The 27,607-nt window shown below is 47.6% G+C and overlaps 1 protein-coding gene across 1 annotated transcript in view; it reads left to right on the forward strand.

Moving 5' to 3' along the window:
• The window catches only part of LOC115082149 (serine/threonine-protein kinase Nek5-like), a 156,035-nt gene extending 128,658 nt beyond the window's left edge, over window positions 1–27,377 (forward strand). Inside the window, 4 exon segments of the mRNA XM_029586409.1 lie at window positions 3,009–3,070; window positions 3,072–3,117; window positions 19,580–19,663; window positions 27,198–27,377. Of these exon segments, the coding sequence (XP_029442269.1) occupies window positions 3,009–3,070; window positions 3,072–3,117; window positions 19,580–19,663; window positions 27,198–27,329 (324 nt within the window). The 3' untranslated portion in view covers window positions 27,330–27,377.
• The last annotated feature ends 230 nt before the right edge of the window (window positions 27,378–27,607 follow it).

Genomic DNA, 27,607 nt, shown 5'->3' on the forward strand with positions numbered 1-27,607 from the left:
GGTGCTGCCTTGATACTGGAAACTTCCAGAAGGCGAGCCGTATTAGTCTGTAGCAACAAAAATTATACAGAAGCTACTGGCACCTTATAGATCAGGGGTGGCCAACTCCGATCCTCCATAACCACAAACTGGCCAGGTTTACAGGATATCCACATTCAATATGCATGAGATAGATTTGCATGCATTGCCTCCATTACATGCAGATCTATCTTATGCATACTCGTTGTGAATATCCTGAAAACCTGGCCTGTTTGTGGCTCTCGAGGACTGGAGTTGACTGCCGCTGTTATAAAATCTCTGTTCCTTGCGGTGTCAAGGTTGATAGGTTTTGTGAAATCCTCTTTCTTTATTTTTGTTGACCAGCATTACACTGATAAATAGAGATGTGCTTCAGCCAAACCTTTGGTTTCGGCCTTTGTTATTGCCCGCCGCGGGATCATTTTCGGTTTTCCTGCCATGTTCGGGCCTTTTTTTTTTGGCCACCCTGACATTTCGGGTTAGTGTTGCGCTAACCCCAAAAATGAATTTTCCCGAACCACATTGGGGAAAATTTGCCGAAACAGGTGGGGAGTAGACATTTCATTGACATTGCCTCTAATTCGTTTCCCAGACGAATTGCACATCTACTCACTGATAACTGATAAGTAATGTTTTCCAGTAATTCTTATTTTAATTATATTAGCAAATAGCCATTGTACTGTAAAACAGTTTTCTGTAAAGCATGTTGCACATTAGGGAAACAACTTTTAAACTGCTTGCCTTGTTGCAAAGTCCACAGGGCCCCCAACAAAGGCCTCTTCTGTGGTTGCAATAGCAGCAGGAAACAAGGACCTCCAGCTCCAGCCATTCAAAGAAAGGAAGAAAGGCACTAGGTGCACCCTAGCCCCATCACCATTCTCTCAACTGATCAGGAAACACCAAAGATGTATTTATTTTGAAATGGATAAATCTTACTAAAAGTTTGTCTAGTTTGTGGTGCTGGTACCTATATGATATGATTTTTTTACTGCTTTGTATAGTACAAAAAATATGAGTAGCAAAGTATAATAGGTGATATAGAGAACTGCAAGTGACGTGTACAATAGTTTGTGTGCTGTAGTGCTATATTGTGCTACAGTGTATATATGAACGAGGCCTGCTTGTTTTTATTTATTTATGCTGTATCAGAGTAGTAAATTTGTCTTTTGATGTCATTACAGTCCTAGGAATCCATTGTCATGTAGGATATGCTGTGTGTTTAAGAAGAGGAGAAGTGGTTATGTGCCCTGACCTATCATTCCTAGGCACAGAAAATTATGCATTATGGGATATGTGCCTCAAAGACCCTCCATGCTTTCCAAGTCTTAACTCAGGGTGTAACTTTTGCCCTGATTGGTTTCCCTAGAGGCAGGAAGCGGTGTCTTATTGGAGGAGAGAAGGGGGGTGTTTGTTTTTCACTGTGAGAGGATTCATTTTACATAGGTCATGTCTGTCTGAGACCCCACAGAAAGCATTGCTTTGTCACCTGATTCAGCTAAGAATTCAAAAAAGACCTTACTACATTGGTGACAAGGTGCAGATACTTTATTCCAATTATTCTTATCTCCATTTATCTTCCAGTAAGTTCTATGGGGGCAGTACTCCAAAGATTTTTCACTGGTCATCTTGTGTTACCGTTGTAAAATCATAGTCTGACTATTTCTCCCTCCTGCCTCCCTGTGCAGGTGTTTTTATCTGCCAAGAAGAAGGGGTAGAGTTAGGTCAGGGAGGTAAGTTGCACGTGAAGATTGCATAATCAAATCTCTTGAGTAAATATTCAAAGGGGTTTCGCATGGAAAATTAGCATATATGTGCATAAGGAGCCTGTATTTGTGTAATGCTATTTTATAAATATCGAAAGTATGTGCATATTTTCTGTTTCATGCATGCATTTACTGGCTCAAACAGGCGGTCTAGGGCAGGTCAAGAGGTATACATGGAAGCTGCTATTTATGAGAGATATTTGCATATAAAGTATCTTAACAATTTGCACAATTTTACTCCTGCTAATTGACTAGTGCAATTAAAGTTGGACATTGTCTGTTGTCTGCAATTTTTGGGTGGAAGGTCTGTGTGAACTGGTGGGGGTTCGGATGAAGTGCCAGAGGATCTATAGGGAGACTCATTATTGCCCTCCCCGTTTCCAGGTATATTGGAGCAAATGTTTCTGAAGTTGGAGGCAGCCTGTCTTCCTCTATGAAGCTGAATGAAAATTTAGCTACCTGAGTACTTGTGTATCTGATGTGCGGCAAGGAAGAATAACTGTTTATAATGTTAGTCCCTACTATGGTACCTAATGCATTGTGAACCCAAAGGTTAAGTGCTTCCAGCACCTAGGAACTAACCCTGTGACCTTATTACTCTTAAAATTGCTCTTGAATCAAATTTCCTCCTCCGCAACCTCCATGTATTTGCTTTTAAGGCAAAAAAAAGTCTGCTTTTTATGAAATGTTTTATTTTAGTAATATTCATAAAGGGCAATACATAGAGCAGACAGAGAATTCCAAGCAATGTAAGGTGGACAAAATAAGGAAATACAAAAAAATGACTCAAGAATATATCTAGCGAATAAAGTTTGTGGTTGCAATAAACATCCCAGAATTAAAACCAGAGCATGGCCACGAGATGGAAGATACTGGTCTGCCAGTGATAAAGTTCATAATGGATGTATTTCTGAATCGTTATATCTTTGTAATCTCTGACCAAGTCCTCCTCATTTCGTCTACCTGATTTTGCTCAGTCTATTCTATATGTTATCTTTTTATAACAATTAATAATCAAGAAAATATTTTAATCAAACCAACTTTTACTGTATTTTCCGCTGTCCCAGTTAACATTTCAGCTTTGCGGGAGCACCCGGTGAGATCATCAAGCAGCATTAACGCTGCCTTGTCACTGGTTAGCACAACATGCACAAAAGATTTTGATACAGTCGCATGATGCTGTCTGACAAATCACATTGACTTCTCAACCATTTTCTCTATCTGTAGGGACTGCGTCCATCCTCTGCTGATCCTCATTATAACCAGATCCAGCGGCAGGAAGTGAAGCCAGAGGCAACCATCTGCACATGAAAGGAAGAATGAGGTTAAGGAACAGGTAAGAGGTGTGTGCATGTTAACCTGCATCCTCAACCAGCTATAGAAGGAAATCATGCTTCCTGTTCACACCCCAGATTAGTCAAGGCAAGTAGGTTTTGCCTCCCTACCAGCAGATGGAGGCAGAGAACAAAAAGCTTTGAGGCACTGTTACATATCCGAGACTGCTACTTGCAGTTCCTCAGTATTCTCTTTTCTCCCGCAGATTGTAAAGGTGCAAACCTACAATATGGTTTAGAGTAGTTTAGAAAAAAAAAGATAAATATAAATTAGAGGAAAAGGCAGGAAGAGTCAGAATCTTCTGTAGGATCTCCCTGAGGTGCTAGGTATCTTTGTGGGCTATCCCTCAGGTTGAGTCAGGCAAATGGGGAGGGGAGGGGGTGATGGATCCTTTAACTGCTTTTGCCTGCATCATCCCGGGGGCCTAATACCCAGGGTCCTGGCTCCTTCTGATGGTGGAGGTCAGAAACAGAAAAGTATTTTGTTTTTCCTCTGTGTACAGTGCTAGGCTGTGGCTCCTTTAAAAAAAAAAAAAAAAAAAAAAAAGGGAAATGAACAGGAGCAGTGGCTGACTGTTTTCCTTGCGAATGCTGCAGCTTCAGGGCAGCGATCGCAGTAGGGAAGTGTGGGCCTAGGGGGTCCCAGGGGTTCTGCAGGAGAGTTTTTTCTGGGTCATTGTAACGTTCACCGGTGAGGCGCCATGAGCACGGGTACCATGTGGTGGGTCAATGGAGTTGCAGCATGTGAAAGGTTGTAAGTCCTGCGGATCACAGCGGCAGCAGTTAAATTCTGCCGCACTTTGCTGCAAGGTGCCTCGGGGAGTGAAAGAACCTCCAGCAGGAGCTGCGAGTGCTTGGAGGGTCACTTGATTATCGGGGTTGGCTCCAGAGGCTCCCGGGGGGGGGGGGGGGGGCTCAGATGGCAACATTCCGACAAGCACATGGCAGTGACTCAACAGCAGCAGGGTCCAGGGATTCCCCTCCTCCTCTCTTCCCGTTGGGGCTGCCCTTCGGGGAGGAATCAGAAGCTGTGCAGGACCCAGATGTGGATGACCTTGCAGAGGAGTTCTCCGCAGACTTTGTTGCTCCTTCACAGAGCTTATTTGGACAGGCAGAGGGAAAGCAGTGTCCCTTGATGTTGCGTCCGTCGGAGCTAGACGCTTCGCCCCATTTGCCTCACGTTATTCACGGCTCCTCCCGCTTACTTGGGAAAGATGGCTACTGCCGCATCTACAAGCCGACCTCTCTAGCGTCCCAGAGCGGCTATGGTGCAACCTCCCGCCATTGCTCCTCCCAGGTACCTACTAGGGTGCGCGCTACGCTCGCCGATCCATGTCTTTGTACTACCCTTAGCGCGAACCTCGAGGGCGTTCCCTCATGCTGATGTCACGCCATCCGGGTATATTACCTTCACTAATTTGCTAGCTCATTGAGTTAGCAAGGACTCAAATCCGTTCTTGTCTACGCTACTCTGTTGCTTCCGTGCTGCCGCAGGAAGCTCTCTCTCTGCCCTTTGGGGTAGCCGCTAACCTGGGTACCCGCTCCTCGGGGGCCCTCTGCTTCTTTCAGGTGCCTTACAGGGAAACAGGTACTCGCTCCTCGAGGGCCTGCTCTCCCTGCCCTCGGTGCCTGTACCATCTACAACATACCTGGTGAATCGCACAGCCACAACAAAAAACCTAGTGAGTACTCTAACTCTCAGTCTATATCATCCACAGTATCCTCCTCGCTGGGACACCTGCTGCGGAACCTCCTGACGTCATCTAGGAGAGAAGGGCTCCCTCTGCCGAGGTCCCTGAGACTGCAACTACGGACTGCCTTACTACTGCCACCTGGGGGCTCTCTTCAAGCTGTCTAAATAAAGAACTATTTGTGTTTTGTGTGTACGAGTCTAGCCCAGTGCTGTGGCTCCTCATGGGTCTCCTCTCCATGGGCGTGGTCATCTCCACAGCACCCAAGGATCCACCAAAACACACGTAACCATAACACTTGAAAAGACACTGGATGGCCCTGGCTGGGGGTTGGAGTCCTTGCTTCGTCGCCTGGGTTTGGCACATCCCTCGGGGAAGGGAGATGAAAAGGCTCAGGATTTGGATGACCCCTTTGTGACTGAGGGTCACCTGGCAGAAGATCCAGAGGAAGACCTCACTGCAGGCGATCTGGTATGAACAAGGATAGGGTGACTCAGATGAAGCACCAGTGACAGAAAAGGACGACCCTGTTCCGGAAAGAAGAGTTAAGGCCCCTCATTCCCAGAAGACACAGGAGAAGGAGCCTAGTTCTGGGAGCTTCAGTCAAGTGGCCTGGCTGGAGGTTGGGGTGGTCTATGTGGCGGATGCACTTTGACTTGGTCCGGACATCGGCCAGGAATATGGTCTCTGTGGTAGCAGCAAGGAGACTTTTGTAGTTACTGAATTGATTGGCAAATGTGTGGTCTAAATTGCAGCTTTGCAATCTTTTTTTCAAGGGCAAGCTCCTGTTTGGGGAAGATTTGGACAGTTGATGAAACATCTGGGGGAGTCCAAGGACAAGAAGTTGCCAAAAGACAAGAAGGCAGTTAGGAAAATCTTTCCGCCATGGTCCCGCTTTTGAGATGTCAGGCGTTTTTTTTTGGTCAAGAGTGCCTCAATTTTGGGGCAGAAGCAATCCTTTTGGGGTGGCCGCAGAACTTGCAGAGATGGCTCCAGTCAGGCCAGCTGGAGGAGGAAAGGCTTTGTAATGAAGTCGGGCGGGGGTCCACTCTTTGGAGGAAGCAGTAGGAGGGCGCGTTGTCCTGTTCTAAAAAGAGTGGACCAAGATCACGTCAGACCAGTGGGTTCTAGAGGTGATAAGAGATGGTTACGCTTTAGAATTTTCTCGTCTGTTGAGTGAAGCATTCATGGTGTCCTATTGCATATCCTGAAGCAAGCAAGAAGCCATACAAGATACACTGCACCTGTAAATGACTCTTGGCTGAATTTATTACCCATCTGAGCGACTGTAACAATGTTCGTCATCCAACACATCGCCTGGCAACATTCCCCCTTTGACTTTGGCCCGAATGAGCTAATCGTCCAGATAAGGGTGGACAAGAATCCCTTCCCTTCACAGTGAGCTGCCACCACCACCATCACCCTTTATAAACGTTCATGGCGCCGTCGCCAACCCGAAAGGAAGGACCTGGAATTGAAATGTTTGTCCCAGCACCATGAAGCGTAAAAACTTCTGGTGCTTGGAGGACTGATTAAGGGCTCTTCCATCTGAGCCCCTTGTGCTGCAGGATACTCCCTGACCCCGATGACATCATCATTCGGGGACCGGCAACCAGATAAAAACCCGAGAGGCTGCGGTCTGCTTTGGAGGAATTTGGAGAGAACTTCCTCCCATCTGGAAAGCTGGCTGGAGGACTGAATTAAGGGCTTTTCTATCTGAGCCCATTGTGCCCCGGGACACTCCCCACCCTGACGACATCATCACTCTGGGGACCAACAATCAGATAAAGCCTGAGAGGCTGCGGTGTGCTGCCAAAAGGGGCACGCCCCCTTCTAGTGTTTTTTGACTTTCTTTTTCCTAGAAGATATATGGGCAGGAAGAAGAAGATTCAAAGTCCTGACATCATCGCCTGGTTTGCTGGTTGTGAGAGGACCCATGGACTCAATTGTGGCTCGGAGGGTGAGTCAATTTATGAGAAATTCTATCCCAGAGATTTCTTTTTTGTCTGTATCCTTAGAGCGTCCTAGCCAACAGCCATTACATCACACGTCGATGGACTATCCTGAAGCTAATCCTCAGATGTTACAACAAAATCTAGATCCAATAACTGCCATCCCACAGGTTGGCATGGCAGAAATTACTGAGCATCTGGAAGTTTTGGTTGAGTCTATTGATCCCTAGAATGTAATGCTAGTTGATGTGTGGAAGGTACTTATTAATATGGAGAAGTCACTATCCTATTCTATATCCCAGTTTGGCAAATTCTCAGCTGAAACTAAGAATGTCCTTGATGAACATGGCACTTGTCTAACTAATTTGGAAGCTACTTCAATGTCTATGACATCTCAAATATTCTTCCTTACAATTATCTAATCATTCCTTTATAAAGGATAGTTTAATATTACAAAAACAACTTAAAAATCTGGAAAATAAGATTCATATAAGGAATCTTCGTTTCCTAAATTTTCCTGTCTCAAGGTTGTTATCAGCTACTGAATTGTTTATAAAATATCTTGGTGAAGTTCTATCTATTTCCTTTGTAAAAGAAATGATTATTTCTAAAATATATTATATTCCTAGGTTTAGGATCAGGTCAGAAGGGAGGGAAGAAGAATTTGACATATTGAAAGAGGATAATCCTAATTTGACCTCTTTTTTGGAGGCTGTGAAGGGAGGGGCCTCTTGTCCACCCTTATATGTACAATTGGCTCATTGGGCAAAGTTGGAGGGGGAATGTTGCTAGGTGATGCGTCTGTTGATGGACACGTTACAGTCACTTGGATGGGTAATAAATTTAGCCAAGAGTCATCTAGAGCTGACCCAATCATTGGATTACCTGGGAGCACGATTCAACACCCGGGCTGGCAGGGTCTTTCTCACCCCCAGAGAGAGTGGTCACCAACAGTTTTCAGTAGTCGGATCAATTGTTTGTGTTGTTTGGAGGAGCTAAGAAAAGGAAGTAAAGCTTCTAAAGGCATGATTGGTTGAAGGAAGCTCTTTTCTGCCTATATTTGCAAGGGTCGGCAAGTTCCAGAGGGATTGCAAGTGCATTCTACTAGTGTGCAGGCAGCCTCATGGGCTGAGTGTCAGTTGGTGTCGCCACAGGAAATCTGTAGGGTGGCATCGTCGTCTTCACTGCACACTTTTTCCCAGCATTATCAGTTAGATGTCTGCGTGCTGGGAGAGCAAATGTTTGGAGAGAGTGTATTTGAAGCGGGTCTTTCAGATGCCCGCCCAGTATAGGGGGTGCTTTGGTACATCCCACTTGTCTGGACTGATCTGGGGTGCGAACAGGAAAGGGAAATTAGTGCTTACCTACTAATTTTTGTTCCTGAAGTAACACAGATCAGTCCAGAGGCCCAGCCTCTTATCTTCGAAAGACCATTCTGGTCACATTGGCAAAATCAGTTCAGATTTCAGTATGTATATATTCAGAGCCTACAGGATGACCAGGGTTGATTGGTTTCCTTGGTGTTGATGTGGGGTTCCAGTTAAGGGGGCTCCAACCCTGGTTTTGATGTTTGCCCTGGTAAAGAGGAGGAAAATTTGAGGAGTTTCAGTTTAGTTTGGCTTGAGTACAGGACAATATTGAAGGACTGTATGTGGCACTCTCAGATATGTAGCAGTGCCTCAAAGCTTTTTGTTCTCTGCCTCCATCTGCTAGTAGGGATGCAAAACCCACTTGTCTGGACTGTCAGGAACAAAAATTAGCAGATAAGAGCCTGTTTTCCAAGGGACCAAGATGGCTGCTACATGAGAAGCACCTAGAAGAGCTCTCTCAGCTCTTGCGTGGAAATTACCTTTATACTACTTACCTATTTGAGAATAAGTCTTTGAAATGCCCCATACGAAGCGAAAAGCTTGTCTGAAAGAAGTTATAACTACTAAAGATGATGGGATTCAGCAAGCGAGGATTGACAGCTTCTTTGAATCCACCCTGAGGAAGCCGGGAGCGAGGGCCACTGAGGGAGGAACCCAGGAGCTCGGGTCGATTCCTATGGCTGAGGAGATCTCGCTCAGCCCGGGGACGCCCGAGATGCTGACACCGCCGCGAGGAAAGCAGAAACAGAAGGAGAGGAAACACCGCGAGGCTATGATGAGAGGAGGAGAGAGCAGCCCCTACTGTGTAGGATGAAAGCAGCGGAGAGTCGGCGTCCGGAGGATGTGGAGGAGCCCTGGAGAGAATGGCTACATCCACACCTAAACCCCAAAGGGCTTTGCCGGAATGGAACATCGATGACACAACGTTTCAAGATCTGGTAACCCTACAATCTAAGAATGTCTTTTTATTGAAAACCCCCCCCCCCCCCCGTAGTAACTTTAGATACATTATGGAAAGCAATGACATCAATTGAATCTGCAATTACAACTTTGACACAGGCATTTCTTGATTTAAATAAAAGTGGGCTAAATACTGAAAAAATGACAACTTTACATCAAGAAAAAATAGAAAAATTGGAGGAAAAAGTCACCTCAATAGAGAATGTACAAGGAACAATAATAAGAACTGAGATAAAAGTTGAGAGAAAATTTGAGAGTATAGAAAATTCACTTCAATATTTAAATCTACGTATTGTGAATTTTCTAGTGGTAAAAAGATTAGCCCCGGTTAAATTGCTAAAGGAATATATCTCAGAATGTTTAAAGATTCCTAAGGAAATAAGTCCGGTCATTTCCAAAGCTTTCTATGTATCAAAGAAAGAAATACCATCTACGGGAGTTGAGGAAGCGCAAGAAATAAAATCTCTGACTGCCTCAGAATTGATTGAGATGTCTATACAGACTGAGATTAAGACTAGAGGCACATTGTTGGTTACTTTTCCTTTTGAACAGGATAGAAACCTAATTATGAAGTATTTCTTTAGAAATAGATCCGTTCCCTGTACGTACCAGGATCAGTCCAGGACACCTGGGTTGTGACTCCGCACCAGTAGATGGAGACAGACTAAAACTTGTGGGCGGAGCCATATATGCCCCTGTGCCAGTCACAGCCCCTCAGTCTTACTCTGTCTCCAGTAGATGGTGCAGGTCCGGTCACAGCTCCTCCCTGCCCTGATTCTGGTACTCCGTCAGGGTTGGTTTTCTTTTCTTTGGGTTAGGCCAGGTTAGGCTTCTTTTAATTGGAATTTTTGCCAAATTGTCACTGACGTCCGTCTGCCCTGCCTCCCAGGGGGGTTGAGAGGTCCTGAGGGGACTACCCCCCCCCCCGGTTGAGGCCACTGCTAGGGTCGAGGACCCGGCTTTGCTAGTAGCAGCGTCAGGGGTGACACCGGGGAGCCCGGTTCACTCACCCCTGCTGGACTAGGGCTCCAGGACCGCGGACAGCGACAGGCCTTGTTTTTGTAAAAAAAAAAAAAAAAAAAAGTTTTTTGTTTTTGTTCGGCTCTCTGTTCCTTGCGTCGCCGCTCTCGGGGGGGGGCGCCGCTGACAGGGGGGAGGCCGTTCGCGCGAATTTTTCTTTTTTTTTTATTTCTGTTGCGGCCCTCTTCGCGCCGTTTCGCCGGCATGCCTCGTGGCTCGCTTGCCGAGCCTGTGGCTCGGCGCGCGCGCGTCTTCGCGCGACGGTCTTGCGCTTCCTGCATCCCGGGCGATGAAGGGTCGTCCGGGGCGTCTCGGGGGGCTCGTGTGCGGCCGTGCGACCACCGCCGAGCGGGGGGGGAGCGTTGGAGAAGCCCCAGGATTTGTTCCCGCTCAGCGCGGGAGTGGCGGCCATTTTAGCCACGGGCCGCGAAATGGCGCGGGAAGCGGCAGGGCCTGCGGCCTTGCCTCCGCGCTGTCTCCTCAGCGGGACGGCGGGGGGGGTCCCTCGGGGGACCCGGGGTCCCCGGGGAGCCCAGCTGAGGCTGATTCGGATTCCAGCGTTTTCAGAGGACTTTGCGCTTTTGTTGCGCAAAGTCCTGAAATGTAGGAAAAGTAAGGGCAAGCGCGGCCGGAGGGAGTCCCGCAGGGCTCCACCGCGAAGAAGTCCAACAGTGGGCCCCGAGTGCTTCCAGGGGGAAACGTCCTCCGCGTGGCGTCCCACAGGAGGCGGACCCGGATTCCTCCACGGGGCGGACACTGATGCCTCTGAAGAGCCACAAAAAGGGGCCGATGACGTGGCAGGGGACGGATCCGCTCCAGCTGCAGCAGGAAAGGCGTCACAGGCAGCGGAGGGCGACGATCCCAAGGTGGTCCGGCTATTCCGTAGGGAAGAATTGCCACCTCTAATTCCAGCCATTCTCCAGGAACTGGGAATAGACCCCCCTCCGGCGGTGGTTCGTCAGGAAGCGAACATGGATCCGGTCCTGTTAGGCCTCACGGGTCCGGCAGTTGCTTTTCCGTTCCATTTTTCTTCAACGGACATCATGTTCCGGGAATGGGACACTCCGGAGTTAGGTTTGAAGGTCAGCAAGGCCATGGACAAGCTTTACCCGTCCCGGAGGATGCGCTGGACCTTCTCAAGTTCCCCAAGGTGGATTCAGCGGTTTCGGCGGTAACGAAGAGATCTACTATTCCAGTTACGGGAGCGACAGCCCTTCGGGACCTTCAGGACAGGAAGCTGGAAGTACAGCTCAAGAAGATTTTTGAGGTTTCAGCGCTAGGAATTCGGGCCGCCATGTGTACGAATTTCGCTTTGAGAGCTAGCTTGCGCTGGGCTCAGGTCCTCCAAGCCAATGCGGATCTTTCGGCAGACGAGGCAGCGCAAGCGGATAAGTTGGAAGCGGCAATAGCATATGGCGCAGATGCACTCCACGATCTGCTGCGCACTTCGTCTAGATCCTGGTGGCGGCTGTCTCGGCGCGCCGCCTCCTGTGGCTCCGCAACTGGGCGGCGGATGGCTCTTCTAAGGCTCACCTCGGGGCGCTGCCATTCAAGGGTAAGTTACTGTTTGGCAAGGAATTAGATGATTTAATGGCTTCCCTGGGGGAAAATAGGGCTTTCAGGTTGCCCGAAGATAGATCCAGGTCGCGGTTCCTTTGCAGCCAGGTCCCGCTTTCGTGGGCCCAGGAAGCGCGCCCTCAAAGGTCGTCGGGGCAATCGTACAGGTCTTCCTCCTCCCGTACCCCACAGTGGCGGGCAGCAGCAGCAGTCTTTTCACCAGCAGTCCTTTCGTGGGAGGCGCTTTGGTAGACCAGGGGGTGCCCTGGCCATCATGGCGCCCAAATCTTCACAATGAAAGGGGTCGGCCCTTCTCCCGCCGCAGCCTCAGCACGCCGTTCCCAACGTCGGGGCGCGGTTGCTGTCGTTTTACGAGAGATGGGCCGGAATAACGTCGGACCAGTGGGTCCTCACCGTGATAAGACACGGCTACGCGTTAGATTTTGCTCGCACTCCAGTGGACAAGTTCCTTGTGTCTCCCTGCAAGGCTCCCGAGAAGAAGGCGGCGGTGCTAGACACCATCCGCCGCCTAGAGGACTTGGGAGCTATCTCCCCCGTTCCGGTCAGCCAGCACGGCAAAGGCCGTTACTCCATTTACTTCATCGTACCAAAGAAGGACGGCACGTCCCGACCAATTCTGGATCTCAAAGGGGTGAACCGATGCCTTCGCGTTCCTCGCTTCAAAATGGAGACGATCCGGTCAGTCATCGCCGCGGTCCGGCCAGGCGAGTTCCTGGCCTCCCTGGACCTCACGGAGGCGTATCTTCACATAGGCATTCAGCCGTCGTTCCAACGCTTCCTCAGATTCTGCATTCTGGGACGGCATTACCAGTTTCGGGCGCTCCCGTTTGGGCTCGCAACGGCCCCTCGTACATTCACGAAGGTGATGGTCGTGGTGACGGCGCAACTGCGCCGAGAAGGTCTCCTGGTCCATCCTTACCTGGACGATTGGTTGATTCGGGCGAAGTCCGAGGATCAGTGTCGGATGGCGGTGGCCAGGGTCCTCCATCTGTTGCAGTCCCTGGGATGGGTGGTCAACTTCAGCAAGAGTCATCTGACACCCACGCAGACCTTGGAATATCTGGGAGCTCTTTTCGACACGAAGCAGGGCAAGGTGTTTCTGTCGCTCGAACGGGGCAAACTGCAAACTCAGGTGCAACGCTTGTTGTCTCTTCGCCAGCCGCGGGTCTGCGACTACCTTACGGTCCTAGGGTCTATGGCTTCCACGCTGGCGCTGGTTCCCTGGGCGTTCGCTCATCTGCGACCCTTACAGTCATCCTTGCTTTCCCGCTGGAAGCCGGTCTCGGAGGACTTCCATTTACCGCTTCCTCTAGCGGGACACGCGAGGTCCAGCCTGCTTGGTGGCTGGACCCCAGTCATCTTTCCGCCGGAGTCTCTCTCCTGGTGCCCAGTTGGACAGTGGTGACCACGGATGCCAGCCTCTCCGGTTGGGGAGCGGTCTGCCTAGGGAGCTCAGTTCAAGGCCTATGGTCAGTGTCGCAAGCCCAGTGGTCTATCAATCGCCTAGAGACCAGAGCGGTCCGTCTCTGCAGGCTTTTCTACCATTGCTGCGGGGAAAGGCAGTCCGAGTGTTGTCGGACAATGCGACCACCGTGGCATACATCAACCGGCAGGGGGGGACACGGAGCCCCCAGGTGGCAGAAGAAGCTCAGCGCTTGATGGCCTGGTCGGAGCTACATCTCAGCAACCTCGCAGCGTCTCACATTGCGGGAGTCGACAACGTGCAGGCGGACTATCTCAGCCGTCATCGTCTGGATCCCGGAGAGTGGGAGCTGGGGGACGAAGCGTTTCTTCTCATTTGCGAAACGTGGGGGTGCCCCACATGGATCTGATGGCCACGTGGCACAACGCGAAGGCCCCGCGATTTTACAGTCGACGTCGAGAGCGGGGGGCAGAAGGCGTCGATGCGTTGGTGCTTCCCTGGCCGACGGATGTGCTGCTCTACGTGTTTCCCCCGTGGCCGATGATCGGCAAGATTCTACGGCGCATAGAGTTGCATCCGGCCAACGTGATCTTGGTGGCACCGGAGTGGCCTCGCCGGCCGTGGTTCGCAGACCTCGTACAACTGGCAGTAGCGGCACCCCTTCGGTTCCAGGGAATGGCGGCCCTACTCCATCAGGGCCCCGTCTGTTTGGAGGATGCGGATCACTTCTGTCTCGCGGCATGGCTTTTGAGAGGAATCGACTGAAGAGAAAAGGTTATTCAGATGCGGTGGTGGCCACGCTACTGCGTTCCAGGAAGCAGTCGACGTCTTTGGCTTACGTCCGTGTCTGGGTGGTCTTTGAGGACTGGTGCGTGCAGCGGGGGTGGACCCCACTTCGGCTTCCGTCTCTGATGTTCTGGCGTTCCTCCAGGCGGGTCTGGCCAAAGGTCTGGCGTGCAGTTCCCTACGGGTCCAAGTGGCGGCGCTTGGGTGTTTGCGAGGTAAGTCTCTGGCGCTTCACCCGGATATTGCTCGTTTCCTTCGGGGTGCTAAGCACCTTCGCCCCCCGTTACGTCTTCCTTGTCCGGCTTGGAACCTCAATTGGGTTCTCTCCGCTCTATGCACGGCGCCGTTTGAGCCCTTGAAACGCGCAACTCTTAAGGATCTCACTTTAAAAACGGCATTCTTGGTGGCGATTGCCTCGGCACGGCGTGTTTCCGAGTTACAGGCCCTGTCCTGTAGGGAACCTTTCTTGCGTATCTCCGATTCGGGGGTTTCCTTACGGACGGTTCCTTCCTTTCTTCCGAAAGTGGTCTCGTCGTTTCACGTGAATCAATCGGTGGAGTTGCCCGCTTTTGCGTGCGGAGGGCTCCTCTGTTACAGAAGAGAGGGGGTTACGGAAGCTTGACGTGCGGAGATCCCTTCTCCGATATCTGGAGGTCACTAATCCGTTTCGGGTCACAGATCATCTGTTTGTCCTGTTCTCTGGACCAAAGAAAGGAGCTGCAGCGTCCCGCACAACGATCGCTCGTTGGCTCAAGGAGGCCATTGGTTCGGCTTACTTGCGGGGAAAACCTCTTCCCGTGGGGCTGCGGGCTCACTCGACTCGATCTCAAGCAGCGTCTTGGGCGGAAGCTTCTCAGGTGTCGCCTCAAGAGATTTGTAGGGCGGCCACCTGGAAGTCGTTGCATACTTTTATCCGGCATTACCGGTTGGATGTCCGGGCTACCGATTCCGGGGGTTTTGGAGAGAGGGTACTCCGAGCGGGACTCTCTGCTTCCCACCCTCAGTAGGTTGCTCTGGTACATCCCAGGTGTCCTGGACTGATCCTGGTACGTACAGAGAAAGGAAAATTAGTTTCTTACCTGATAATTTTCGTTCCTGTAGTACCAAGGATCAGTCCAGGATCCCGCCCGCAGTGCTGCGCTGAAGTAATGGAGAGTCCGCTCTGTGTTTTGATTGGCTCTGTTCCGCTTGTTCGCTCTCTCGGTTGGAGAGTCCGTTTCCAGAAGGGGTGTTTCTTTCCCCGTTAGTTTAGCGGTATCTAGTTTTGTTTACTTCTCTGGTTGTGTTCTACTTTGACATTCCGTAAGACTGAGGGGCTGTGACTGGCACAGGGGCATATATGGCTCCGCCCACAAGTTTTAGTCTGTCTCCATCTACTGGTGCGGAGTCACAACCCAGGTGTCCTGGACTGATCCTTGGTACTACAGGAACGAAAATTATCAGGTAAGAAACTAATTTTCCTTTCATTTTCATGGGCAGTGTGTGTGGATATATCCTGATATTGTACGCTCCACACAGGAGCACAGGAAAAGTACTAAATCAAGGTGCAAGAATGGTGCTTAAGTTTCCCTGTAAATGTCGTTTAAATTTTCAAGGAAATAAGTATATTTTCTATGAACTGGAGCAATTAAGGGGATTCTTGGATGGGAAGGGATGAGGTGTGTTATAATTGATTAAGCATGAATGCATCCTGTGACGGTTTGATTTCTTATTCTATGTTTGGAAGAGCTCCATATTGCCTTATATTATCTTGGTCCCAATATTACCTGAAAAATTTATTAGAGATCTATGTATTATTGTAAAATCTTGAGTTAATTTTACTTCTGTATTATATTATATTGTTAGATCTCTTATACCTTTGAATTGATATATGAAGTAATATATCTGTAAATGCATAAACAAACAAAAAAAAGAACCTATTTTCCTTTCATGTGCACTAGTTATTTCACTGGACGTGATACACTGACAACCATCTTTACAAATTTAAACATTATGGTAGTGCACAGCAAGAAGTAACATTCATGCTAATTTACTAGCGTTATGATTTAAAATCAATAATTTATCATTATGGATATACTTTGTGTCCATATTCAGATGGTTTGTCCAGCTAAGTTCGGGACTTAGTCTAACAAATAAGTTTTTTAATTTCCTGCCACTGTGAAAGGCTCAGACTTATCCAGGTAAGTCATAAGCCGGTTAAGTGAAGGGCAGTCCAGGTACACTGTGGGGAGTGGCTGACTTACCTGGATAATGCCAATATTCAGCATTATCCAGTTAAATTTGGTCATGTTGAGGAGCAGTCCTAAGGTTATCCAGATAAATTTACCTGGATAACTTTGAATTATTTGGATATATTCAGTGCATAACCGTGCCACTGAATATCCAATTCCGGTTATCCGGATAACATACCTGTACTGCCCGTGGCTGAATATGAACCTACCTTATGCTTTGGAGGTAGATGGAAGCATAGGACATAGGAAGGATGTGTTAATATAGACTTGGAGCATCAATAGGTATACATGAACAATATACTAATCCTTTAAAAAATTACTCTTTATGTACGTAAAATAAATAGGGTAGAGATACCTGGAGATGTGGAACAATGAATGGGGACCTTAAAATAAAACCTGGAGATGTTTTAATGCAAGAAAAGTGTAAAATGATTCATCTAGATCAGGATGGCCAATTCTGGTCCTCAAGAGCCACAAACAAGCCTGGTTTTCAGGAGGTTCACAATGAATATACATGAGATAGATTTGCATGCACTGCCTGCATTGTATGCAGATCTAGCTCATGCATATTCATTGTGTATATTCTGGAAAACATGGCCTGTTTGTGGCTCTCGAGGACTGGAGTTGGCCATCCCTGATGTAGATGCAGAAATCCATTAGTCATTTATCAGTTAGAAGTACATGACCTGGAAACTGTCAAATAAGAAAGGGACCTAGGAGTGAACATCTTAGATAACTTTTATTCCTAACAAACAGTAGTTCAGTAAAGGGTATCACTTTATATTTATTTATTGCTTTTTATTTGTTAACCATTATTTCTGTGCATTCACATGGACTACTTTATGTACTGAGTGTTGTTGATCACTGTAATAAAGCCACTGGGAAAGCTAACAGTGAGTATGGTTGGCTGCATAAGCAGAGGTATCACCACTAGGAAAAAGTGAGAGCCTGCCATGAGTTCTGTGTTCAGTTCTGGAGGCCATTGATAGGATGGAAGTAGTTTAGAGGAGGGCACGAAAATGGTGCAGGGCCTGAAATACAAATCCTAAATAGAGAGATGTAAGGAATTTAAAATATGCTCACTAGGGCTGTTCAGTCTGGAGAAGAGACAACTGAGGGGGGGATATGATAAAAGTCTACAAAATCATGAAAGGACTTGAACAAGTTAATGTAAATTGGTTATTTACTCTCTTAGATAATAGAAGGACCAAGGAGCACTCCATGAAGTTAGCAAGTAGCTCATTTAAAACAAGTCAAAGAGAATTCTTTTTCACTCAGCACATAGTTAAACTCTGGAATTCATTGCTAGGGGATGTGGTTACAGCAGTTAGTGTTACTGGGTTTAAAAAAGGTTTGATAAGTTCCTAGAGGTTAAATCCATAAACTGCTATTACTGTAAAATAAGCAATAGTAGCTTGTGATCTATCTAATGTCTGGGTACTTGCCAGGTGCTTGTGACTTGGATTGGCCACTGTTAGAAACAGGATACTGGGCTTGATGGCCCCTTGGTCTTACCCAGTATGGCATTTCTTATGTTCTATTGTAGAAGACAGCAGGGAAAGCAGGATGTGATAGAAGCATTCAGATAGTTAGCAGGCTTCAATACAATGGAAGGAGATATTTTCCATAAAAAAGAGAAACTCAAGAATATGTGGTCATAATATGAAGATGGAGGGAGGAAAGACTCGGAGGGAATAGTTCTTTATTTAGAGCAGAGCTTTCCAAACTGTGTGTCGGGACACGTTAGTGTGTCGCCTGCAGTGTGCAGGTGTGTCGCGCAAGCCCGGTCAACTCTGACGCAAGTTTGGGCTTTTTTTTCTAGAGATTCACTTTTTTTTTTTTCAGTTTATGGGTTGCTTATTATTGGGTGATTTTTGCTGTCAATCGCGTTTTTTGGGGGACTTGGTGGGTGGAACGAGCCTAGCTGCCCTTGCATTGGCTGCTGCTGCTGATGAGGCCTGGCCATGAGGAGTACTGACTGCAAGCAACAGTGTTTGGTGATCCTGGAAGGTTTTATGCACCATGGCAGGCTTGAACCCTGAAGGGAGTGAAGCACTTAACTGGCAACAATCAAAAAGAAGAGGTACATGAGTGTGGGGGCGAGACATGTACTGGGGGGAGAGAAATGAGTGTGTGGGGGGACAGACATGTACTGGGGGGGGGAGATATGAGTGTGGGGGACAGACATGCTGGGGGGAGAGAAATGAGTGTGTGGGGGACAGATGTGCTGGGGGGGAGAGAGATGAGTGTGGGGGGCCAGACAATTTGTTTTATTATTGTTACTCATAAATTATAACAATAACATGAACCTTGGAATATTATATATTTTTAATATAAATGAAAGGTTTTCATGAGATAGGTTGTGTCGTGAAACATTTTATTTATGTATATATTTAAGGAAACATACATAAATTGTCGAAATATGTTTCGTTCGTTTAACTTTTAACCTCTGGTTTGCTAGTAGACTGAATTACTGTGTCCCGAAATTATGTTTGTCTAAAAAGTGTGTCACCAACATGAAAAGTTTGGAAAGCTCTGATTTAGAGGGTATACCCTCTAAATAAAGAACTATCTGGAATAGCCTACCAGCAGAGGCAGTAGCAGCCAAAAACCGTAATGGAATTCAAACACACTTGGCAAGACGGGCAAAGGTGGATAGGGGAGAAGTAAGTAGAAGAAATGGGGAAGGAGTGGGTGGCTGAGGATTGAACTAGCTAGGGCAATATGAATGCTCAGTCCATGGAACATTCGGGTACCAAAATAGGAAAAGAGAAAGCCAATGTGCACAAGCTTCCAAGAAGAGGAGGTCAGCCAACATGAAATTGCAGCAAGGCTCTGAAATATGTTCTCAGGCAGGAAACCAAGCAGACTGGGAAGGCCAAATGGTTCTTATCTTGTGACATCTACTATGTTTTACTTTTACTTTTACTCTGCCTAAGATATCCAGTACTGATTTTTGTCTCATTAAAGCATTGTTAACCCACATTCCTTCCATCCCCCATCTCTTCAACCCTTCCCTTAGATTTCTCCTTTTTCCCTTTGATTTCTCCTTTTCACCCCAACTAGACAATTCATTTAGCTCTTAACAGTTCGATTTGTTATATTTTCCCTTTACTTATGTTGTATCCAAGTTTCTCCTCCTGTTCTATGTAAGACAATTTTTGTCACTGTTCGTTCAAGGTTGATATGTAAACCGGAGTGATAATTAACTCTGTTTTTTGAACTTCGGTATAGAAAAAGTTATAAATAAATAAATAAATGTTACAATACTGCACTTCATTCCTGTAGAAAAAGAAAGCAGGTCGATATAGACTGTGTGAATGGGTTATTTTTGCATGTGGGGTTTTTTTTTTTTTTTTGTCTAATGCACTGTAGTTACAGCTATTATTTTAGCAGATACTTCTTCTAGACATATTCTGAGGCTTTAAGATCCTCTTCTTCACTGTTTAACAGGAGTACCTGAAACAATTAGAGCAAATTCGCCAACAGTATCACCATGATGTAAAAGAAATGAAAGCCAAAGCAGGAGTGCCCAAGGTAAGATACATCTCCACAGGGTTTTTGGGGTATGCAACCTGTCTGTCTGCACAGGATGCCGTGCACGAGGGAGCACCCGCATCGCCTGTGTCCTTAATCTCTGTAGTGTTGCAGGTCCAGGGGCAGTAACACACTGCTGCTGGCTGCCTCTTCTGTGGCAGAGCCCTGGCACGATTCTTCACAGTCTCTAGTCGTTCCCCCTGGTAAAACCACCAGCATGATCTGCCCTCACGCCAGCAGGAGGAAAGGTGCAGCAGTGCTTCTTACCTGCAACTTTTTACTGCCTCCTCTGCCAGCTCACTGAAGTGTGAACCGTGTGGTGCCCCCTAGCCTCATGGGACCTGACCAGCCTGTGCAGGTCAAACTTTATACTGAACCAGTAGAGGAGGAGCCAGGCAGTGACATTTATGAAGCACTGCAGCAGCTTTCTCCTTGTCAGAGGAAGGATCACAAAGGGAAGATGGAGGGCAAAAAGTGAACAGGGGCCTGCAAGCAAAGGGATGGGAGTATGTGGAGGCATTAAATGAATGAGGAAGAGAGTGTGGGAAAGTGGGCAAGGGAGCTGGAGTGGGAGGGGTGGGAGCACAGAGGCTGGGAGATTTTTAGAACAATTGGACTGGGAGGGTATGAGAGCAAGGGATGCTGGAGAGGTGAGAGAGCAAGCAAGGGTGCTACAGGAATGAGAGAGTGAGGAAGGGAGGGCTGGGGTGAGAGTGTAAGCAAGGGAACTGGGGTGGTGGGATGAGAGGGTGAGCACTTAACAAGAACAGTGGTGAAAGTTTGGGAGGGAACAATTTGGGAGGAGAGTGACTAGATATAATTTTGTGTCAAGAAATAACCAAATGTACCATTATCTTTTGATCAGGAACAGACAAGCCTACCCATCACATTAAATGTAAGTGAAATATCCCGAGGCAGCTAACAGAAATGTTTTTAGAATTCAAGTGCAATAAGTCCCTGCCTCAAAGAGCTTACGATCCAAATGGTTTCATGAGGCAATGGGAGAGAAAGTGACTTGCCCAAAGATACAAGGAGTGTCAGTAGAGGAGGGTATGGCATTTCATTTCATTTCATCTTTATAGAATGTCTTTTTCCTCTAAGAAACCTCTGGATTCCCCAGTTTTCAGCCTATTATGCTAAGCACTAGGCCACTCTGATTTACATGTACAATAATGTGGATGTTCCATTTTGGTTATTTCTTGACAAGAAATGGTTATAGCTAGCCACTCCCCTCCCAAATTTTCCAAGGAGGGGGGTGCCAGTTTTGACACTCGCAAAGGGTGCTATTATCAATAAAGCCAGCCATGCACCTGTAAAAAAAATATATATATATTGCTTTCGTACTTTACATTGTGCACACTTCTCCCAGTCTGCTGAGTCTGTGTGGTGCTTTGCAATATGGTTTTGGGAAGAAAAAGTAGACATTGCAAACTTCTGAAACAAAGCCAGAAGGAGAAATTATTACTTACCTGATAATTTTGTTTCCTTTAGTGAAGGCTGGTCAGTCTCAACGAGTGGGTTATGCACCTCTGCTAACAGATGGAGACTGAGCAAAAGCTGATGTCACAGCTATATAGTCCTGCTCTGACATCAGCCTGCAAATATTCTCTGGAAAAGCCAAACTGTGGACAAACCTGATTAAACTTGAATATTATTATCAACAGGCAATCATTCATGTTTCTCAACCAACAGGAAAACTGAGCTCAGCCAAAAGAAGGAACATATCTAGCAAACTAAGAGCTAGAGAAGCTACTTACCAGTTATTAACGAAGAGCAGGAATCATACTCTGCATCACCCGCCCTAAGGCTAACCACAAAATCCAAATCTGGCAGCCGAGGGTGGGTCTGGGATTCACCTACCTTTCACGAAAGGAAAGGAAATTATCAGGTAAGTAATAATTTCTCCTTCCTAAGCATCCAGGTACGTCAGTCCCAAGTGGAATGTACTAAAACTAATCCCGAAAAGGGTGGGAGGCTGCCAGCGGCCCAGTCAAAACTGCCCGCACAAAAACAGGGTCCTCCCTAGCCCTAAAATCCAAGCAGTAATGCCTGGAGAAGGTGTGCAAAGATGACCATGTCACTGTTCGGCAAATTTCAGCAGGCGACAACAAATGAAGCTCCGCCCATGATATCGCCTGAGCCCAGTGGAATGCGGTCTAGTCTGCTTCAGTAAGACAACTTCAGCAGCCATATAGGATGCCATAATGACCTTCTTAACCTAGCGGGCAAGAATGCTCCCTGCTTACCTCCATCATGGAGAACAAACAGGCGATCAGACTTACAAACAGTCTTAGTCACCTCCAAATAGCACAGTAAATAACGTTTGATGTCCAAGGAGCGCAAAAGGCGATCCTCAACTTCAGCTCTATCCCTGTCCAAGGCAGGCAGAGAAATGGACTGATTCAAATGAAAGTCTGAAACCACTTTGGGCAAAAATGAAGGCACTGTCCAAAGCTGAACCACACCCAGAGCCACACGAGGAAAAGGCTCACAGCAGGAAAGAGCCTGCAGCTCAGAGACTCGATGAGCCAAAAAGATTGCTACCAGAAAAACTGTCTTCAAAGTAAGCAGCTGCAAGGAAAGAGTACGCAGTGGTTGAAAAGTCGGACTTGCCAAGAACCAAGTTAAGATCCCACAAAAGCATCAGAAACCACAATGGGGGACAAAGATGTTTAAATCCCTGCAAGAAACAGGACACGCCCGGATGGGAAGACAAAGGCCCTCCATTGACTCTTCCCTGTAACAAGCCAGTGCTGCAACTTAAACCTTCAAAGTATTAAGGACCAAATCCTTAAGCAAACCATCCTGTAAAAATTCCAAAATCAAAGAATAGCCTCCTTGAGAAGTTGAGTTCCTTGCTCAGAAACACCAGGCCTCAAAGACCATCCAAATTCTAACATAAGCTAGAGAAGCAGAAAATTTCCAGGCCCAAAGAAGAGTGGAAATTACAGAAGGTGAATAACCATGCTTCAACAACCAAGCCCTTTCAATGGCCAACCGTAAGAAAGAACTGAACTGGATCCTCGTGAAGAATGGGTCCCTGATGTAACACATCCATCCAAGATGTAGCTGGAGGGGACTGCCCACCAAGAAGTCTCTGGAGATCGGCGAACCACGACCTTCAAGCTCAATCTGGAGCTACTAAAAGGATGGTGGTGTTTTGACTTGCAATCTTCTGTACCAGCCTGCCTATCAAAGGCCAAAGTGGGAATGCATGCAGCAGGGTGCCATGTGGCTAATCCTGAACAAGAGCATCTATGCCCATCACTTTTGAGTCCCACCTGTGACTGAAGAAGTGTGGAACTTTTGCATTGTTGAAGCTTGCTAACAGATCTAGATCCAGTAGACCCCAGTGGTCCACCAGGAGCTGATAGGCCTCGTCTGCCAGCTCCCATTCTCTTGGGTTCAACATTCTCTTGCTAAGAAAATCGGCTCTGTTATTGTCCTTTCCAGCAATGTGAGAGGTGGATATGCTTCAGAGATGCTGCTCCGCCCATACCATGAGCGCATCTATCTCCTCTGACACCTGTTGACTCTTGGTTCCACCCTGATGATTGATGTAAACCACCATTGTTGCATTGTCAGACATTATCTGGACCACCCGAGCCTCTAACCGCTCGGCAAACTGCAGGCACACTAGGTGAATGGCAGGCATGCCAACCAAACCACTCGTGCCTCCAGTCTGTTGATGTTCCTCTGCTGCTCCACTGCATTCCAACGCCCTTATACTGCTAACTCCTGACAGTGAGCCCCCCAGGCTGGAGGCTCACATCTGTTGTGAGTACCAAACAATCTTGCGCCATCAGGGAAATTCCCTTCTTGAGATGGTCCATGTGTAACCAACATCCATCTGGGATTTCACCTCTAACGGAAGGAGCAGCCTCACCGCATAGTTTTGTGTCTGCGGACTCCATCAGGAGAGCAAGGCACGCTGAAGAGGGCGCATATGTGCCTTCGCCCAGGGAACCACTTCTAATGTGGCAGCCATCAATCCCAGGACCTGTAGATAAGACCACATTGGACGAACAGAATTCTGCAGGGACTGGACTTGCAGCATCAACGAGTGGATCCAAGACTCCGGCAGAAACACTCTGCTCTGCCTTGTATCGAATCAAACCCCAAGATACTCCAGGGTCTGAGACAACTAAATTACTTTTGGCCAGATTCACCACCCACCCTAGTTCCTGTAGCAAGGAAACCACCCTGCGGGAGACACAAAGGCTCTCTTCCAATGTCTTGGCTCAAATCAATCCGTCATGTATTGTGTTCGTCAATAGATGCACCTGCACCATCAGCTTCTGGATACGGCCCTCTGACCGATACTCCATTGACTGTGATGGCTGAAAATTGCTCTTGGCCAGGTTCACTACCCAACCTAGCTCCTGCAACAAGGAGATCACCTTGCACAAGTCCCGAAGACTCTCCTCACAACTCTTGGCCAGAATCAGCCAGTCGTCTAAGTACGGGTGCACCAAGTCTCCATCCTTTCTTAACTCTGCCACCACCTGCACCAAAACTTCATCCTTTCTTAACTCTGCCACCACCACCACCACCATAACCTTGAAAAAGGTTCTGGGCACGGTGGCCAAACCAAAAGGCAGCACTCAAAACTGATAATGCCGCCCCAAAACTGTGAAACGCAGAAACCGTTGATGCTCTAGATAGATGGGAATATGAAGGTACGCCTCTGACAAGTCCAGGGACGTCAGAAACCCTCCCGACTGTACTGCCATTATCACTGAGTGCAAGGTTAACATGCAAAAACAAGTCACCCGCAAGAGCGATTGACCCCTTTGAGATCTAGGATTGGGCAAAAAGAGCCCTCTTTCTTTGGCACAACAAAATAAATGAAATATCTGCCCATATTTTCTTGAGATGTGGGCACTGGAACCACAGCCCGTAGGCTGAGAAGCCTTGACAGCTTGTCTCTCTGCGGAGAGTTGCAGGGAGACACCATGAAAATGTCCCGAGGAACACTGCGAAACTCCAGTGCATAGCCATCTCTTATCACCTCTAGAACCCACTGGTCTGATGTGATCTCGACCCATCTCTGATTTAAAAAAAAAAAAAAAAAAAAGCAACCCCCTATCTCCTTTTCCCAGGGGTGGGTTGGCACACCTTCATTGGGAGGCTCAAGGGGCTCCACTACCCAAGACTGCACCCCATCTGGGCTGCCTGGGATGAAAGGATTGAGACCTACCCAAAGGCCGAGCCCTCTGAAAGGCCGCTCCTCTGCAGGGTCAAAAACATTTAAACACCCTAGCACAATCTCTCGCGCTGGAGGATCGTAGTGTCTGTTTCTTATCCTCTGGTAACCTAGGAACCTAGGACTCACGCCACTTATTGGCCATTTTTTCTAATTCGCTCCCAAACAAGAGTGAGCCTTTAAAGGGCAATTTTATTAGGTTAGACTTCGAGGTTGTATTGGCTGACCAATTTCTCAGCCATAGCTGATGCCTGTCCACTATTACCAAAGCTACCCCTCTGGCCGAAGTGCGGACTGAATCGCAGCCCACATCTGCCAAAAAGGCAGCCCTGGATTCATCGACGAGCGAGCCACCAGGGAACAACAAGAAGGTATCTGCAAACTAATTACCACTGCTTCAAAAGCCTGCTTAAGAATAGCCTAAATTCTCCTATCCTGTGCATCCTTCAAAGCTGCTCCCCCTTCTATGGGGATAGTTGTCCGCTTGGTAACAGCACACACAAGTGCATCCACTTTTGGAAAGCGCAATTGCTCTCTTGCAATTGGATCCAGTGGGAACAGTCCTTCCAAGGCTCGTCCCCCTTTAAAATTATCTTCTGGGGCACCCCTTTCAAGATCAATCAGCTCTTGAATGACCTCCATAATAGGGAAGAAACATGAGGCTTTACGCAAGGAAATCAAAATTAGATCTTTCTTTGGTTCAGACGTGGATTTGGCCCTCTAGTAATCCCAGCATCTTCAGTGTCTGGGAAATCAGAGCCAGAAACTCATCTCTATGAAAGAAATGCAACATAGTTCTATACAGCTCCAATTTCCCCGTTCTCCAGGGAGTAAGGATCGGCTTCATCATCCATGCCATTCGGGTCCCTATCAGGGAGACCCACCGCAGGTCTAGACGTACTCCAACACTTACCCACAGCACCAGGCATGCGGGAATCCGTAGCCTGCGATCCTGACCTGTTATGATTGGCCAGGTCCAAGGAATGTGCCTGAAGAAAAGATTGCAGTCCAAGAAAAGGCAGAGGGATCCATGCCAAAACCAGGAGGCATTGGCCCTGCACCCAATGAACTACCTTCCCCTGCTGATGAACCAGTTAAGGGAGCCCCAAAATCAGGCGAGACCTCTGGCAGCTCTTTTTCCATTCCCACATCAGACTGAGAAGAACCAGGCTTAGTAAAATCAAATGGAGGCAATTCAAATAGCGCTGACACAAGTTAGATGGAACGCCAGGTTGGGAGGCCTGAATATGACAATCAGCACAAAGTGTAAGGGGTTTAGGCTTCTTTGCTATGAGTGCAATGAGGCTGTTGGTACACCCTAACAGATGAATGGTAACAGTATGCCCAGCTGTGTCCACGCTGCATAAACTAGGCACCCAAAATTTAGATGCTCAACACCGTGCCCCTAAACACACAACTAGGCACACAACCTGGGCGCACAACCAGACCCATAGCCGGGCGCACAAGCACGAACCTATGCACTGAAGAGTGCAGCCTTAAGTGTGGGAATAAACACAAAAACACTGTCACGGCCTACCAAGTGGCGAACAAGACAAGCCTGAGAGCGGGGCCTAAACAAAAGGCTGCTCAATTTGCCAAGCTGCCCATGTCCCTTAAGCTCCCCTGCAGGCGGGAAGAAAATTGGATCGGCATGCCGAGCATGAAGACCGGAGAGGAGAGGAATCCTTGCCTAACTCCCCTACTTCTCTCTTTTTTTATATTTTTTTAATTAATCTTTACCTGAGCCCAGCCCGTCCCAGCTGAGTATAAGGTTGGTCTCCGGCTGCTGGGGGAGAGGGCAAGGACCTTCACCGCCACACTCTGCTTCCTGCACCCGCTTGCCTTTTCTGTTGGGTTTTATTTATTTTATTATTATTTTTACAGCTAAGTCCATGCCGGCTGGAAAACCAGCTACCGGACCAAGGCATTCATCTGAAGGAGGGATCCAAGGACAGCACCTCAGGAATTCTCAACTGAGGGAGGGACCATAATATCACCACAGGAGAGCAGGATGAATAAATCTCCTTTTTCTTTTCTCCTTTTAAAATTTTTAGGCAATCCCCCAGTAGGGAGATTCACGTCCATCATCTGCTGGAGATGGAGAATACTGACGGGCTGATGTCATTGCAGGGTTATATATATATTGTGATGTCTCCATCTGCTGGTAGAGGTGCATAACTCCACTGGTTCTGGATCCACCAGTCTGAAAGCTAAGAAACAGAGTACACTAGAACAAAGCTTTGTTGCCTAGGACAGCTAGCTTTCCTGCATGTGTAACATGTGCAGAACCATTAATGATTTTGTCTGCACTCTGTCATTTTATTTTAGGAGGTTCCCAAAGTGAAACCAGATGAAACCTACTTGGTGAAACAAGGGAACATTGGGGGACAACCTGCTTTCACAGATAGACTTGAAAGAGAAGATCCTGGTCAGGTACCAGTATTTTCATTTGGCTGCTGAGAGGCAAAGGGAGCACTCTGCTTTATGGGGAGAACGTAATACATTTGTGCCTAGCTTTACAGGAGACACACTCCTTTCATCAGGTTGGTGCAGCATGAGCACATTTTATGCTGATCAGACAAAGGGAGTGTAGCTCTCAAATGTTAGTAGCACCAAGACAAGAGGATCAGTGAACACCAGGAGGTCTTTATTCTGCACAAAACATCATAAAAAGCCCAACTCAGGCCGAGTTTCGCTCTTTGAGCTGTTTCAGGGGCTATTATGCGTAATGCCGGTGG

This window comes from Rhinatrema bivittatum, unplaced genomic scaffold, assembly GCF_901001135.1.
Source record: "Rhinatrema bivittatum unplaced genomic scaffold, aRhiBiv1.1, whole genome shotgun sequence".
NCBI lineage: Eukaryota > Metazoa > Chordata > Amphibia > Gymnophiona > Rhinatrematidae > Rhinatrema > Rhinatrema bivittatum.